Consider the following 16,710-nt stretch of genomic DNA (forward strand, 5'->3'; position numbering starts at 1 on the left):
CTTTAGCTGCTTGTGCATCTGGGATTTTCAGTAGCATGCCCACTGTCCCCCTTTTGATGTTTTTATTTTCTTGTCTTACATGGCTATTACCCAAAAAGGCAGTTTCATATTTGTTCGTTATCATGTGATAACAAGGCTCTCTTTGTAAGCTGCAATCCCGAGTGCTTTCCTTAAGGACAGCAAAGAAGAGGCAGAATAAGAAAAAAAAAGCACAGCACAATGGAGCGAAAGGCTTTCCTGCTCCGCATGTCTCTCCTGGGGAAGCGTCCTGCTGAAGGCCCAGCTGCTCCGATTCGCAGCTCCCCACTGCCTTCTGGTGGTAAAAATGCATCAAAATCGCCTTCCCAGCAGAGGCTTTTGCTCCCTAGCCAGCGCCCAGCGCTTGCGCTTGGCCATGCGCTTTTGGGCCCGGTCTCGCACCCTTCTTGGCATCCCCTGGCCCTCCCCTCCCTGCAGGAGGATTTCAATTTGTCATTGAAATTCCTGCTGTTTTCTGCAGAATAAAGCTCCACTCTGTGCGGGAAAAGAAGATGGGGAATAAACAAGCCCTGTAGTTCTATTTTCTAAGGGTCCAATTCTCCCTTTGCCTCTGGGGATGAGACATGCCACCGACATTTCTCTGCCTCGCCAGGGCATGGTAGGCCATGCAGGAGCTGCTCACGGGGGCTCGCAGCTCTTTGCAAACAGCACCGTGTCTCTGGTGAGTAAAGTGCAGACGCTTTGGAAGTTATTGCTTGCTCCGGCTGCCCGGCGTTAGCTGCTTAGGAATGGGGAACAGATTTCCCTCCCTGGTTGCTGGGAGCAAAGCAGCCAGGAGTGAAGGCTTTATGGGATTTGCTGCTTTTTGTATTTGTGAGAGTAATCTCCTAGGAAAGGATTAGCTGCCAGGTCTGGAGGTGGTCCCTTGGCTGCCTCTCCTCTGAAATCTAGAAGCAACAAAGTGTTTCCCAAGGACTTTTGTCTCAGTCGGAGCAGAGGGCTGCCAAGCCGTGCTCCAGCCGGGGAAAGCAGCTAGGTCTGCATGGACGCAGCAGCAGACGGAGAAGAGGGCTGCAGTTAGCGCCCGCTTCCAGCCCATTGCATGGACTTTGTATCCAGCGACGGCAACCTCAGCAGGTCTGACCTTGTGATCTGCCTGAGTTTTCTGTGGGAATCCTCTGCATTTTCTTGCATTGCTGCAGCAGACAAACCCAAGATAACATTACTCTGCTGTATGCATTGTTCCCTGGTTTCAGTGCTTACGGAGGAAGATTTCCTCTGGTTCACTAGTACTCGTAGCAGTTTGAGCCCTTGGTGCTGAGTGTAGAAAGCATCTGATAATGAGGAAAAGGTGTGCACTATGGAGAGGAACTGGCCAATTCTTTCATGAGAATATCTATGCTTGTGTAGTACTTGGTCCCAGCAGCTCCCCGAAGCCCAGGGTGAACCTAAGACCCAGCCTTAGGATTCGTTATTGTTTTTGTAGACATCCAAAAACTCTTTCTGATAGATAGTATCTGGACCCTTCAAAGCAGAACAGCAGACCAACATGTTCACCTGTTAAGGGTCAGGCAATAGCCCTGCAAAGGCAGATGGGCCAGATGGAGAAGGCCAAGGCTGTCCACATCCCAGGCGAGTACCTGCATCAGCCTGGAGGTCTGCTGTGGAGCTGCTTGTGCTCTGCACAGTGGAGACAAGGTGGCTAGTGGTTGGTTACTCCCTTTACTAACACTGGACATCTCTGTTCATCCTGACTCACATCCAGGGAATGGTACAGCCCTTCCTCTCGGTTTATCTACAGAGCTCGTATCTTGCTGCCACTGCGGTTTGTTTGTGGGGAGAATAAAGGAAATGATGCTTGTCATTATTTCAGAAATCAAAGAGCCTTTTTAAAGCAGATCTAGGCAAGAGTATATGAACCAAAGATGTAAATGCGAGTCTGGAATCCGCTGGATTTCCTTCCGGTTCCAAGTAAGGAGAGTGATTAACGTGATCTTTGCCATCCTGAGGTTAGAGTAACCGGTGTTTTCACTGCAGCAGGCTGAGAAACTGGAAATTGTTAAGAAAGCATACATGTAACAAGGCTGTTTTAATAATGTTTCCAGGGAAAAGGGTGAGTCACCGATTTAAAAGCAGCACTGTAGCTATGTGTAAGTGAAACAGACCCTGTAGTATTCTCTACAGATTTAAAAGACACAGAAGCTTTCTCATGTAGAAACCCCAAGGGAGCGTGGAGGTGGAGATTGATTTCAGAACTGGTTGGCTATTAAAAAAGCAAACAGAAATTGGGGAATGAGAAGCCTCCTTTGATATATATGCTGATAGGAAAGTGAAAATAGCCTACAATCAGTTGCAGAAAATGTCTGCTTGGCAGAAGAGCGAAAGGAATGGTTAGGTTACACAAGGGAAACGTGACAGCCTTTGCTCTCTTTTTCCAGTGAAATAGCGTAGTTAGATCTTATTACTCAAGGCTTGAATTAATTGTGGGGTGAGTATTATAACTGAAAAAAATAGATCAAATTATGAAGGCTGCTACTAAGCTGCTACTTAGCTCAATGGAAACGCTGAAGAATGAGGAGGAATGAAACGACAGGTCTGATTAAGACTGAATTAAAAACATCAGCTGTGCCTCAGGGAATGTTGCTGTTCACAAACACAAATTCCAGAGTCCAAAATATGGTGGTGATTTATGCTCCTTTGGTTTAGTTTTTCATCAAGAAACGAGGCTAGCTAGAAGCTTGAATTCTTTCAGAGCATGTTAACCACGCCAAGATGAATAGGCTTGCAGCTGATCTGCCCCCCTTGTTTGCCTTCTCAGAAATGGTGGATTATAGCAGTCCAGGGAAGTAGCAGATAAGCTCACCATTTTTGTTTTACCCTTCCAGTTTATTCCTTTTATTTATTCTATTTATTTATTTCCCGTTTAGCGTCTCCTTTTTACAAGTAGGATTTTTACAATATGTGGAACCTCAATCAGTCACTGACTTAGTTTATAAAAACATATCATAATCTTCCTTTGACATTTTGGGACATTTTAATATTTGACTTTGTCCCGACAAAAGGTACATTTTTACCTGTCCATCAGCTCAGTGACAAGGGCTTTTCCTCATACTGCTGCTGAACAATCTATATCCAAAGTACAAGCAGGCTGAGCTGCGAGCTCTCCGTAATGCTAGAGAGATTTTTGTCAAAGATTGGTTTCTGATACCCTTTTACCAGACAGCAGAGACAATCAGATAGATCCTCCTCCCTTTCTGAATATAAAGATGTAGATGTGAGGCAAACTCAGCAAAATCTCCTTATTAAATGAAACTTGTTCCTAATCATTCACTAATTGTTAGAAACTGATTACCAGACCAGGGTTTGCTTTACATATCTTCATGGATTTTTTGATTTTATATGCATATTGTGTGTGTGTGTGTGTGTGTGTGTGTAGGCATGCATGTATGTATATGTATATCTATATGTATGATGTTAAAAAACATATGTAGGGTTAAGAAAGGCTATATATATGGTAAAGAAGTTTAGTAGTATAAAAATGTTAAATACTAAAAGGGTTCATCATGAGGCCTTTGGAAGGAATATGAACTCATTATCACTGGCGAAGAAATAAGTGTTCAGCAAATAGTAGTTGGCCATGTTAATCTATTATAAATATTGAATCTGTTAGAAATTATAGCAGAAGATTTTTCTGTTTGCTTTAGTAGTAACTTAAACACTGGTCCCCTGAAAAGTTCCTTTCCAATGGGCTGAATTGTATCTTCCTGAATAACCACTTCCTTCTATGGCAGAAGTTAAGAATTATACAAACTGGTGGTGTCCTAATAAAACTTATTACAGAAGAGTGGAATTACGGATGACTCTGTAAGGACCTTACTGACTGGTCAACAGCTGTCCTGCTGTAGACTGAAAAGAAAACTGCTTGAAAATAGGAGAATTTTCCTTGCACCATTGTCTGTTGCTATTTCTTTATATGAAAGGTGAGACTGATCCTGAAAGCTAGCGTACAGTAAACCGCTTTGGAGGTGGACATCCATGTTCCACTCCAGACACACCTTGTGGAAAGGCAGCTCGGACCGAGAGCTGTAGCTGCTCTACAGAGGAGCAAGATGGATTCAGGAAGGGCTGCCCAACCACTGAGAACTGTTTTCTGTACTTTGATTTAATCTCTCAGCTACAACAAACAGAAGAGTGTGGCCTCCTAAAACGCTTTTCCAAATAGAGGTTCAAGTTGTAGACTCTTCTCTTGCCCATTTCCACTGCTACAGGTGACTAGCTCAGAGGGGAACCTACTTGCTTGGCTGGTTGTAGACAGCTCCAGAAGCTCTCTGGTTGCTTCACAACTCCTATCACTTTTAGTCTTGTCTGCACTGGAAATTTTGGCAGACAGGCCATTCTATCAGCAAGCAATTACTGGTTTGGTGATGTCGATGAATTTAAAACCTATTTGGTTGCCTATGCCCAGGCAATATCCTTGTAGTACTGTATCAGCAAATGATGAGCAGTCATACTGTTAAGAGCAATGTTAATTTTCTTCTTGTGGCATGTGGCTTAGTGAAAGATTTTTGAAACAGCTTGTGAGGCACCACTGCACCTCTTCAGCAGTTGTAGGAATCTGAGGTTGAGTTTCCTTAAATCTTTTTCTACTCCAAGGTACTTTTTGTTTTTCATTTCTAGTGCTGTTGCTCCTGTTGCCAAAAGCTTAGTTGTCACACAGATACTGGAGCTCTTTTGTCCACTTAAAGGGCAGGGCAAATTATTCTTTGGTATTTGCAGAACTATAGCAACGGCCAAAAATTTAGGAAGGTTATTTTGCATGAGTAGACCAAGACAGTGAATAAAGTGAACAAGCTGTTACATGTAATCATTAAAACTTTGGAGTGTAGCAGTAGCTTGGGATCTTTTCAGTTACTAAACAAAAGGACTAGATTGCGATGTAAAACCGTGATGGCCAGCTGTAATGTCAGAGCTCTCAAATACGGAAGAGCAAGTTCCTGGAGTTGTGTGCTGTGTTTGACTGCTTTGCCATGCCAGACCCCAGATAAAAACAACTCTGATCATACAGAAATAGGGGTGAATGCTATCTTTGCAGTCAGAAGCCTGGACAGCGGTAGGCATTGAGCAATAATTTTGGTACTGAAAATTTTGGTAATGGAAGTGGCTGACATCAAGACATGCAAAGTTACCATACAGCATTACAATCCTACGCAATGTGCAGGAGATGGATGGATTCTGGAAAATGGGATTCCTCAAGTGGGATGGTATGGGCGGTGGGCTCCATGTCCCAGTACTCTCCATCTTACTGATTGCCATCACACACGCAAGTCAAAAAGAGCACGTCTACATGTTTTGCAGACAATGTATTGAAAGCGTGATGGCTTATGAGGAATACGTATCAAGATTTTCTCAAACTGTTTCCCAGACTGGCACATTGATATTAACGGAGGGGAAGCAGCAATTGTAGTTCTTGGAGTCCTGATCACATTTGCCTTTTGTCTCCCTGGCTCAGGCAGCCAATGCACGGGCGTTTGAGCAGAGGAAAAAAATCATTTAACACAGCTGAAGTTGCTAACAGCACACAGCATAACTCCACCAGCAGTAGGATAGGACAAGGTAAACTCAGTTTACTACACTCAACTGTGGTGCTTCTGAGGTTGTAGCGATTGGTGGTCTCAGGGAAGGAACTGACTTGGAGTGGCGGGTAGCTTCCCACAATAGCATATTGTTGGACACTTTCCGGTTCTGCTATTCCCCTACCTGTCCAAATCCCTACTGTGGTGGTGAAAGTCTGCCTAAAATGTATGGACAAACACTGAATGCATTTTGCTGGAAGAGGTCTGTGAAACCATGTCAGAAAACTAGAAGCCGTGGAGGACTACTTGTGATAAGATCTACAAGAAATCCTCAAGTTACCGCATGTTATTTCTCCCCTTTTCTCTAGCAGAACTCCAGGGTACAGATAGTGCAGTTGTCATCAGGAGGCTGAATAACTGCCCAAAGTCATTTAGTGAATCCTCTTCTTGTCAGAGCATTTATAGATGCTATCCAGCACATCTCCAGGTCGTGGGAAGGCAGATAGCCTTGCACTGTCACATCACTTGAACTGCTATTTCAGCCTCCCCATGATTAAAATCAAGCGTATGCAGGCAAGTTTGGTGTTTAGCAGTGTTTCTGACTGTTCTGTTCTTTTACACAATTGCATCATGCAATCAGTTCACACCCTAAAAGTAAGCCCAGCTGTTTTTAAAGCAGTTCCTTTGGCGAGGGTGTGATTGGTCACCACTCTGCGCCTGCCGAGCAGCAGTTTCTCACCTTTTGCAAAAGCTGTCTCTTGATGAGCTCATTAGCTGCTTCTCAAAGGCCTTCCTTGCTTCTGGGAAGAGCAACATTTTCTAGCTCACAGCCCCTCTGACGTCCTGGATCCCTGGGACACAAGACTTTACCTGCCAGGTCCTGGCCTTGCGCTGGCTTCTGCGAGCCAACACTGCTGGGGGCTGGAGAAGCCGCAGTTGCTCAGAAATGATGCTGGCTGCCCGAGACTGGTGCTGGATGGAAGAACGATGCCAATATTTGCACCCAATGCAAGCAGCATCTCCGGGGTTGTTCCAGCTCCTTGAAAGGCCCTTCAGGAATAGCAGCAGACTCGCTTTGCAGGCCGGGAGCACAGACAGAAAGGGAAAGTCTCCAGAGCAAGACTCGGCTTCTGGTATCTTAAATGGTGCCCCCAACTTGAGACACTTGGGGTAGGAGTTGTCTCCCCTTACTCCTAGACAGCAAAGCCAAGTCAGCTGTCTGAGCTCAGCTGTTTTGACATCAGGGTGGAGGAGTCACGCTCACGCGGTGCCGCTCTCCGAGGACAGTACTCGGAGCAGGGACACACGGCTAACCGCGGCCAGCCGGCTCTCTGCCAGACCTATCGAGTACACCCAGGTCAGCTTGACCTTGGCCAGGCTCAGACCGAGTGCTCAGAAACAAAGGCAACGAGAAGGAATAGCCAATAACGAGAAACTCATCTGCTCCCGAGCTTGCCGTCTCGCCCTCGTGATGCTCGGCTGCTGCCTGCTCCCTGACCGTATGCCAGTGGGAGCACTGGAGACTGGCTCTGTTTAAATTCTCCGCCGGAAGCAGGAGAAGGGACAATGCCACCACCCCGTCCCTTGGGCACATTGCTCAGGGCATCTTCCAGCACCTGAGAGCAGCACAGTTCAAAGGACAACAAACCAAACAATTTTCTGCTCCCATCTGCAATATATTCCTTCGGTTCCCTCAAAAGCTGTAGTTCAAAACCCTTAATGCTACTGACGTCAGCGTAGCTTTACAAAACATCCATCTGTCTCCTAACACATCTGGATGTGCAGCTCCCACCATCTTCTTCGCTGGGTGCAGGCCTGTCGCGTTGTTCGTGGTGGGAGCTCCTCCGTGGGCCTCGTCCATGCCGGTGCCTGGAAACGCCGTGCTGCGGCGAGGACCGAGGGCGAGGGCTTGAGCTCAAATGCAGCTCCCGCCTGGAAGGGAGCCCCCAGGGAGGGTTTTGCAGCTCTTCCCCGCACCGCTCTTTTCCCAGCAGCGTGAGCAAGGTACAGGTGCCCGCATCAGAGCTGGCCTCAGGTGCCGGCAGCTCAGCCCTGGCCGGGGCAAGAGGCCACCGGCAGCCCCGTCTGCACAGCGCTCCTCCTCCTGCACATCTCGCCATAAACCACCTCTTCTTCTCCTTCCCTGAAACTTCTCCTTTCCTTTGGCACCACCTGGGAGAGGATTTTGGCATGAAAAGTTGCCATACCGCTGGTGCAACCACTGCCCTCCCAATTGCCGGCTCTGCGGTCACAGCGCTGCGCAGCACCTCCTGCATTCCGGCGAATTCGGCGACCCGAGGGCTTCTCCGCTCACAGCAGACCTGTCGTTAACGCCAAACTCCTTTCTGAAAAACATCTTCCTCAAGCTGCCCTGGCTCAGCCCCGACTGACCTCCTGCCCAGCTGTGTCTCGTAACAGGAGGGATGGCCGGCATCCGGCTTTCTGGCCCCGGCGAGATAAAGCACCGAAACAGCCCTATTCCAGCACCCCCCTAATTCAGAGAAAGGGAAGTTGCACTGCACAGCCTTTGATGTATTTCGATGTGGCCTGTAGCTTTGTAATTTCTCTTCATATCATTATAGGATAATGCTAAGTGTGTGTTAACATAAAAGCTGCCAAAGATGTTTGAAAGGCCTGATTGTCCCTCCGCAAGGGAAATCCTCCCCCTTCCTGCTGTATGCACTTATCGCTGCAGAGATTCATCCCTGTTTTAGCAAGCCAGAAGTGTAGTTGCCCTTTTGGCATTGTTTTTTCTTTTGTTTATTTGCTATTTCTGACATTTATGCTGAAAAGGGAATAGGAAAATTGGCAAAACACATGGAAAGAAGTGGTTCTGTGTAACAATATTATGAGACAAGGCAGGCCAAAGAGAAGGTTTAAATTTGTTTGTTCTGGTGTTTTTAACAGATGTTAGCCACAAAAGAATCATTATTATTCATTTACATGTGTGAGTGCCTTTTGATGATGAATTGATGGGAGCATCCTGGCAGTGCTTTTATACTGACATCCCCTCTAGCCAGATTTCGTATGTATACAGATAAAGGACAACAAACTCCCTTAGAAGGAAGGCTTACAAAATTTCTCCAAGTTATCCCTAAAAAGCATACGCTTCTCTATAATTTCCCAAAGCCTTGGCTTTCTCTATTGTTTTTGAAACAATGGCTTTGACAGTTTTCCCCATTTTATCTTTAAAGCGAAACTTCCCACCATCACTGGAGAAGCACTTCATGTTTCCATGAGATGAAAAAGGGCATCAGTGGGAGTGACTGATCCGGGTCTTGTTTCATGCAGTGGCAACGTTCAAGCAGAGGGTTAAAGCAGCTCGGGAAAGATTGTTTTGGCCCTTAAAAATTTTGCTGTGAGTAATCATTTGGGAACATAGCTTATTTACGTGACTTCTTTGATATGCCACAGAGCAGGAAATCTCAGGAATATCTGTTTTACGTCAGTCTAGCTCAACAAGCTAACACACACCTCCAATATATACTGAGTTTCTGCACCAAGTGATACTACACACGATGCCTTTCTCAGCCTGCCTGTTGCTGACAAAACCAGCCATCTGCTAATTTACTTTCTGAAAGCAGAATCCTCTGTATAGACCAGTGTGCTAGGGAGAGAGCCTGCGGTAACTCTTCTCATGCCAAGTTTTTAAGGCCATTGCCAAGCACAGAGAAGCCAGGGCTCATGTCAGAGCCACAGTGCCCAGGAGGCCTGAGCCAGGTTGCACCTTCCTGGGAGCGCGATGGGAGCAGCAGAGCCAAAATTGCCTACAGCTGTCCCCATGTCCCAGGAACCACCACACACAGCTGGCTTCATGATGGTGAGGGATGAAATCATGGATAACTGTCTTCCTGCCACATTTTTAGCCTCTCTGTCCTTTCTCTTCCAGCTGCAAAACCCCCAATTTCCAAGAACACACACTGGTCTGAGTTATGAGAAAGTCCAGCTGGCCAAGGGGACGCAGGCAGGGTTTTGCATCTTCGCTGCTCCAGCCCTAAGGAGCTGCTTGTTGTCCAGACCGAGGAGCTGTGGGCTGAGCCCTTTTTGATTCCTGTGAACTAAGAAAAAAAAAGACTTTTCTCCTGTGTGGCTTTTAATTCTTTTGAACTAAAAAATCTTTTTTTTCTTTTTTGATGTGGCTTTTAGAAAAATGCTAACTGTTCCCAGCTGCAGTTCCACTAGCGCAGCCTTGAAGGTACTCAGTGGCTGCAAAAGGATTAGAAGGGAGAGGAGGCACAAGTGCTCACTGAAAAGATTAGAAAATATTTGTCTGTTTTTACAATGCATTTGGAAGGCCAAGGAGCCTCCTGCTTCACAGCTGAAGGATAAGCTGCTCCGGCACAAAATGTTTCCTCTTCCACTAACAACGTCCAGCCCATAACATCGCCGGACTCTGGGCAGCTGCTGCCGCCTTTTCCTCCCCCTCTGCCGCTCACAGGCGCAGCGGCTCACAGCTCCCCCAGGCCTTCTGGGTTGCTCATTTTTCTTGCGAAGATCATTTTAAATCCAGATTAGTGTCGCAACCCAGCTCCCGCTGCAGCCCTGCGGTTGCAATTAGGAGGCAGCAAGGACAAACGGCTGCAGGAAGAGGAGGTGGCAGAGCGATGCCAGCAGCGGGCGACAGAGAGAAATGCCGCCAGCGATGTCTCTGGAAAAGGCAATGATTTTGCAATATGCTTATGCCGGTGTCACAGCAGGCTGCCGACGGCGGCGGTGACACCTCTTTCCCCTTTGCCCTGGCCCGGCTGCCCCTTCCCTGCCACGGAGGGCAGGAAGGTGCTGGAGGGCCACGTCATCTGGCCGGATCAATCGATGCCGCAGGGATGCCAACGGCCACTGGGGAAGGACAGGGCTTATACCTGCTCCTTGCAAACGTGGAGCGAGAAGGGAAAATACCTGCAGCTGTGATGGCGGCATGCAGGGATGAGAAAACCCGTGTGCCTCTGTGACCTAAAGAGAGCCAGAAAAATTACACTTATGGAGGAGGGATGCAGAGAAGACAGGGCGATATCTGTGTCTATCCATTCAGGTTTCTGCTTAGCCTTGCTATGTTCAGACCGGACTGGATGATGCGAGAAGCGGTCTCTACCTAGGGATGCCTCAGGAGCTGCCACGCTGCTCCCGGTCAGGCTCTCCCTGCTCACATAGGACACTTTCGACTCAGGTTGTGCTGCGCTGTAGTCTGGCTGAGCTGTAAGCATGGGTCTTTTTGTTCAGTTGTTTTGTCCCATACATATATATGTGTTTTCTTTGCTAGCAGGCTCTAATCAGACAGGGAGCTGAGGGAAAAACAAACTTCGCTAAGCGCTGGGAGACCTCTGCCCTTTTAATGCTGACACAGGAAAGTCCTTCATCTCTTTGACAGCCAAGCCAGAGAAAACAAAACACAATGTTCCTCGTATTTCTAAGCAGTTGCTGGAATGAAAAAAGGGTCAGTTCTGATGTGAAACTATTAATCTTACATGTGATGCTTGAAAAATGATGGCCTCTGTGGTATTTGGAGAAATAGCAAGCCGGGACATTGTTATAGACTCTCTGGTCATCTTTATCCCTTGTAGGGAGACAAAAAGGGAACCAGCTTCTCGTTCCTTAGAAAGTCTATCAAAAACATCAGATCTACCATATAATTTCTGTAAACTGCTTGAGTCTGGCATGGTTTTCTGTACTGAAGGAGTGTCATGATCCCTTTGACCTGCTTTCCTTTTCCCCTGGGCTGAAGAGAAAATTCTTCGAATGAATGGAGAGGAAGGAAACCGAGCAGGGAGCCTGATTGCTTGTAGCTGTCCCTCTCTGCCTTGTTAGGTGGACATTGATATAGTAGGTTACTCCCGACATTCACATGTGAAAGCACCGTCGTCTTTTTGCTGTAACCTGATGCATTCTGCAGGTTTTTACCTGCGCAAACATCTCACTGCTGTTTGCTGTGAGAGGTGTTTTGGCTGAGGACTGACCAGGAGACCCAAATGCCTAGTTCCCAGCCTTTCTGGCAGGAGCGCTGCCTCTCAAAGCCTCGGTGTCTTTGACCGTTGTCCTGCAGCACTTGTCCCCACATAAAGCAGAGCAGAGCAAGACAGCTCTCTAGCTTTTACACTTTTCACAGCCTGTCTTCCAGCTGCAGTGGCTCTTTCATTCGGGGGCTTTCATCACTGCTGTCTCTGCGTAACGGCAGTGAGTCTTGCTCGGTGCCGGCCCACGCTGCCAAGAGCCCTGGCGTGGGGTGACGTTCAGCAAAACGCTGTGATCCCTGACCCTGGGGCGGCTTGTAAAACATGTGCAGAACAGCCCAAGTGGGGCTGCCGTTTCCCACGCAACATCAGCAAGGAAGACATGCCGCGGCGCTTACTAGGAGCGGCTTTAAACCAAGTACTGCAGTGGGAGTGGATTGCCGGGCTGCAGAAATTTGTTCCCCATGTGGCTGCTAGTTCCCCTCTCTTATCGCTCGTGTTAGTTCTCTGCAGGCTTTCCCATTACCTCATGACACATTCCTGGAAGAGAGGGTGGGAACAGAAACACTACATAAGCCTTCTCTCTGCCGCTTCACATTGCCATTGTGCCTAGGTAAGAGGCAAGCCCTGTCCCGCCTGGTTTTTTGCGCTACATACAAATCTTTCCTGTTCAATTAGAGCAAACCTTTGCTGCCAGCTGCTGCCCCTGCCTGCCACATCAGCAAAGACTAAAGCTGACCAGAGGAGCATCTGATCGGGAAACGGGGTTTTCTGGGGTGTGGAAGAGGCAATATGCTGGATCAGATTCATCTGCTGGCTGCTGTGACGGTTCTGGGTGTCCTGGAGCAAGGTAGGGACCATCCTATGCTTGTGCCCTAGCGCTGGCTGGGCCAAGCTATCATACATCCACCGATGGCCTTTCACCTCCGCACTTCATTCCTGCTGTTGCACTGCTACTGCCCTGCTTTTCACACAGTGGCCTAATAATTAGTCTGTTTTTTGAAATTCAGCAAAATGAGTCTTTGGAACACCAGTCTTATAGGTATCCTTCCTCCGAACTAACATCCTTTTTCCGTTTAAAAATTTCTTGGTAGATCTCCTCCTCTGGAAATACGTAGTAGTTTGATAGAAAGGCTCACAGTGGTTCCTGAGGTTCATGTAAGCTTTAGAAAAAAAGAGCATTGCAGCTCTGGAAGGGGAGCAGCAGGATGCAGTGAGTCTCAGGGAATAGCTTTCAGCCACGATTCCACATTGCATGGATGTGTAATTCGGTATCTGGATGGCTACTCTGAGCCATCAGTTCCCTACTCAGCTATCAGGATTTAGAAGAGAAAAAATTAAAGATTTTTAAAAAGCTAAAACTGTCAGCAACAGAGTGCATCTGAACTGTATAACGATTCCTATCGATAATAGCCGATGTGTTAATTATGCAAGTGAGAAACCAGATATCTGCTGATTGCACATGACTGCACTGCCCTTGCCTGACTGTCTTTGGGTCATTCCTTTCCATGTCTGAAGCTTCTCCAGGATATTTACCCAGTTTTCTCTGCTACGCAGGGGTGCACAGTCAAGAGGGGGCTGCATGATCTGCCTCTCTCCCTGACAGACTTCTGGTCCCGCCAGGCCCAGCCAGATGACTGACCCATGCTTTTTTCCTCTCTTTCACTGCAGCCTACTTCTTCCTCCAGGTGATCTATGCCAGGCGGATGTTTGGCGTTTCTCCTCCAAAGATCTCAGGCCCTCCTGAATTTGAGAGGATCTTTCGAGCACAGTAAGGAACTGGGTTTTAGACCTCATGTGTAACCTGCCCTGCATTGCCATTAATTTCTGGTTGGAGTAATTCAGCAGTTACCCACTTCCCTCAGGGTTATATTAATGAGTGTAGGAGCCAGTGTTGCAACTGTGTTGGCTCATGAGTCCTAAAGACTCTGGCCATTGCTGATAGAAACCACACCAGAAATCTCTGCTGTGGAGAGAAGCGCTGCAGAAGATAGAGCTGTTGGTCCCTGAGTCTTAGGCTGGTTTTAGGCAAGTGCTGTCAGAGCCTCAGGCAGCTTCGGGACTGCTCTCAGCTCCACTGGCGGGCACATACAAGTTCCCGGAGAGCTCTCAGCCGGGGTGATGAGGGGATTGCCGAAATCCAGCATCCCTGCAGTGACTCCTGTGCCACGGATGCAGCTGTGGAGGGGGGCAGAGAGGGAGAAAGTTTCCACTTTCGCTTTAGCTGAGCAGCACAAAGAGAACAGGGGACCAGGATGAGGATCCACCCAGCCATCACCTTCTCTGCTCCTCTCTGCCAGCCTAGACACCCTCAGCTTGGTCTCATGTCCATTGCCTTTGCCTTTGGGGGGACAGGGCACAGCTGTACAGACTGTCCTACCAGCTAAGGGCTGCCTCGCACTCCTGCAGGAAGCCCAAGCTGCTGTGGCCTTATCTGTATAAGCTGCACCTTCTCCTGATCGTGTACATGGGCTGGTTGTTGCTGACCTCGACGCTGAGACCCAGTCTCGGCCTTAGGCTGCTCCAAGTCCCTCGTGACAGGACCCACTCCTCTAGCACCCGGAGCTTTGGGTCCCTTCCACCTGTCCAGCTCTTCATCCCTGGTGTTTATGATTGAGACTTCGTGGCTGGTACCGCTGGGTTTAAGCTGCAGCACTTGGGGAGCCCTTGGTGGTGGGGGTGCTCCACGGAGCCGTTCAGTGTGGCCTGACCTGGGCATCTGTTAGTTAACTTCCTGCAGTCAGGGACTGGGCCTGGAGACCCAGTTCCTTCCACTTAATTCCTGCAAATAAAGATGCGAGGGAACTGTGGGAAAAGAGGAAAGCCTGGAGGCTTTTTGTGGATGCGTCATCTCTTAAATGCAACAGTTTACAGCCTCTGGAAACTGCTGGGGGGGCGGCAAGAAAGAAAGAAAGATCTTCATGTTTTCCCTTGTTCATGATCTTCCTCTTTCCTGCCAGGGTGAATTCCTCTGAGTATTTTCCCATTTTCCTGGCACTTCTGTGGCAGGCTGGCCTCTTCTTCCATCAAGGTGAGAATGGCCTACTACCTGCTTTGACGCTGGATCTGTTCCCCTTCATGTGTCAGCAGTGTCCTGAGGACCTGCTCACCTTCTGAGCAGTAAACTAGGCAGTAATTCTGTCCCGGATGGGACTGTGGAGCCGGAGGACACGAAGCCTCTCCAGCTCCACCACTGGGCCACCTGCTTGGCTTAAAGGAGCTCTAGAAAGCCTTTGGATGCAGTCGCTGTGATTTCCCATCTCAATTGCAGGTCTGGCTGCGGCCTTGGGTCTGCTCTATCTCTGCTCTCGCTACTGCTACTTCACAGGATATCGGGCATCGTCGCTGGAAAGGTAAAGGCCTGCTCGAGTAAGCTGCAGCCCCTGGGCTTTCTAATTTGGGACCATCCTGTGCTTTAGGAAGGGGGGCTCAGGACACCCTCTGCCCGTTCAGGCTGCTTCAGAGCCCCGGAACGAATCAGCCCTGCCAGAGCTCGTCCCCAAGCGCAACGTGGGCTCAGCACCCGGCTGGGGCCAGCGACGCAGATACGGGGCGAGAGCGGTGCTGCTCCGCGCGGATGCGTGCGCTCCCTCCGGGCGGGAGCAGGGACGGGGGGCTGCCATTGCAGGCGCCCTTCTCCCAGCTCCCTGGGGAGGACAGTGCCGTTGCCGTGTGGGAGCAGCGGCGTTTGGCCTCACGCGCTTGCTCTCTCCCGCTAGGCTCCCCGCCATATACTTCAGCACCGCGGTCCTCTGGGTCCTCATGGCGGCGGCAGCCCTGGGCCTCTCGCATTTCTTCCTCGCTCACTACGTGGGGCTGAACATCCCGCGGCTCCTCCTGGCGTGACACCTGCCTCCGGCCCTCGCAGGCGTCCTCTCCTTGGAGTCCCGCTCCCCCTGGCCTCGCGGTACCAGGCTGGCCGGTGTTGCCCCTCGTGGCAAGTGCACCCTTGCCGGGGGTTTGGACACCTCCTCCCCTGCTGCTGAGCACTGGCAAGAAGCACCGAGATGTTGGGGAGATATTTTCCCCCCACAGCACTATTTGTGCCACGTGCTCCATGTCTGGGTGACAGCTAAGCCAGGCATTTGGCTGCAGCCACCTGCGGGCTGGGGCACAACGAGAGAGGCGAGGGGCGAACGGGGGTGCCCACGGACGTACCGACGGCTGGGCTGTGCCCAGCACCTGCCTGCGCATCAGCAGCACCAGGGACGGTTCAGAGAGGCCTTTGCAATTTTTGTTAGCTGTCGCCCCTGGGTGATGCTGTAAATCACACCCAGCAAACCTGTAACCACTACTGCACGTATAATTTTGAATATTGCTGAGCCGCAACATGTATGAGTGCTACAATAAAGGGCACTAAGCTTGCTGTGCTTTTTCCCCTCGGGGGTCCACGTCTCGCACTGAACGAAAACTTAACTATGGGCTTGGAGCGCCGGGCTGCCGCCTCGGTTTCCCTGCCGCGCAGTGCCACGCACGCGGCGAGCGTGTCCCGCGGGAGGTGTTCAGCACGCTGGCAGCGAGAAGCTGATTTTCGGAGGTGCCGAGAGGAAGGCATGGATTTTCACAGGAGCTCAGCGTCCTTTTGGCCATCAGTCCTCTCGTGTCTGCAATGCCAGAAAACACCAGAAGTGCCCAGAGAGCAAAAATAACTGCATTAACGTGCTGACAGTTTAACCATGATCAAAAGCCTGCCTTCCTCTCCTCCCTTCCCTGCTGTCTTATCTGAGGTGGTAAGAACAAAAGGAGGGGGTGGGGGAAGTGATTAATTTCTCACATTGTTTTCATTTCCTTCCCGCGTTTTAGCTGCAGCAAAGCCCCTGGCCTGTTTCCCCTGCCAGCTCTCCTGCCTCGCATCGGCGTTGCCGCGTAGGTTTGCAGACATTGCAGGGGAAGGCTTAAATCCAAACAAAAATAACTGTGCGGCACTCATCTGCCTGAAGTTTTCAGCGCGGCAGGGCCCCGTCTTCACGGGAGCCCCCAGAGGTCACAGCAGTACAAACAACAGGACTTTTTCCAGCAGCTTTTGTGAAACAGCGTAAAAGACTGAGCAGCGTTTAACCCTGGCTGTGCCTGGGCAAGGCTGGGAGGGACAAATACATCAGCTGTAAAGCAGACTCATTCCGTGAGATGTTAATTAGCCTTTATATTAATATGTCCCTGCAGCTCCTAAAGTTCATTCCCAGTCCTGGCATTTTTTTCACCAGCATAAGCAA

The 16,710-nt window shown here is 49.3% G+C and overlaps 1 protein-coding gene across 2 annotated transcripts; it reads left to right on the forward strand.

Annotated features, from left to right (window-relative positions):
* Nucleotides 1-474: 474 nt before the first annotated feature.
* LOC112996946 (leukotriene C4 synthase-like) lies at nucleotides 475-15,877 on the forward strand. Of its 2 annotated transcripts, XM_064521061.1 has the most exons (6): nucleotides 475-700; nucleotides 12,176-12,347; nucleotides 13,169-13,268; nucleotides 14,458-14,528; nucleotides 14,769-14,850; nucleotides 15,217-15,877. In XM_064521061.1, the coding sequence occupies exons 2-6, from the start codon at nucleotides 12,290-12,292 to the stop codon at nucleotides 15,341-15,343; spliced, it is 438 nt and encodes a 145-aa protein (XP_064377131.1). In that variant the 5' UTR covers nucleotides 475-700; nucleotides 12,176-12,289; the 3' UTR covers nucleotides 15,344-15,877. The 2 variants fall into 2 exon arrangements, with proteins under 2 accessions (XP_064377131.1, XP_025978475.2); XM_026122690.2 differs by lacking the exon at nucleotides 475-700 and having other exon boundaries at nucleotides 12,080-12,347.
* The last annotated feature ends 833 nt before the right edge of the window (nucleotides 15,878-16,710 follow it).

The sequence above is a fragment of the Dromaius novaehollandiae genome, chromosome 15, assembly GCF_036370855.1.
Source record: "Dromaius novaehollandiae isolate bDroNov1 chromosome 15, bDroNov1.hap1, whole genome shotgun sequence".
Lineage (NCBI taxonomy): Eukaryota > Metazoa > Chordata > Aves > Casuariiformes > Dromaiidae > Dromaius > Dromaius novaehollandiae.

Excerpts from the sequence above, each read along its gene's own strand:
- LOC112996946 (XM_064521061.1), top strand. The coding sequence starts at position 12,290 with ATGCTGGATCAGATTCATCTGCTGGCTGCTGTGACGGTTCTGGGTGTC. Across the intron at positions 14,529-14,768 it reads TGGCCTCTTCTTCCATCAAG|GTCTGGCTGCGGCCTTGGGT; the intron begins GTGAGAATGGCC and ends TCTCAATTGCAG. Across the intron at positions 14,851-15,216 it reads CGGGCATCGTCGCTGGAAAG|GCTCCCCGCCATATACTTCA; the intron begins GTAAAGGCCTGC and ends CTCTCCCGCTAG.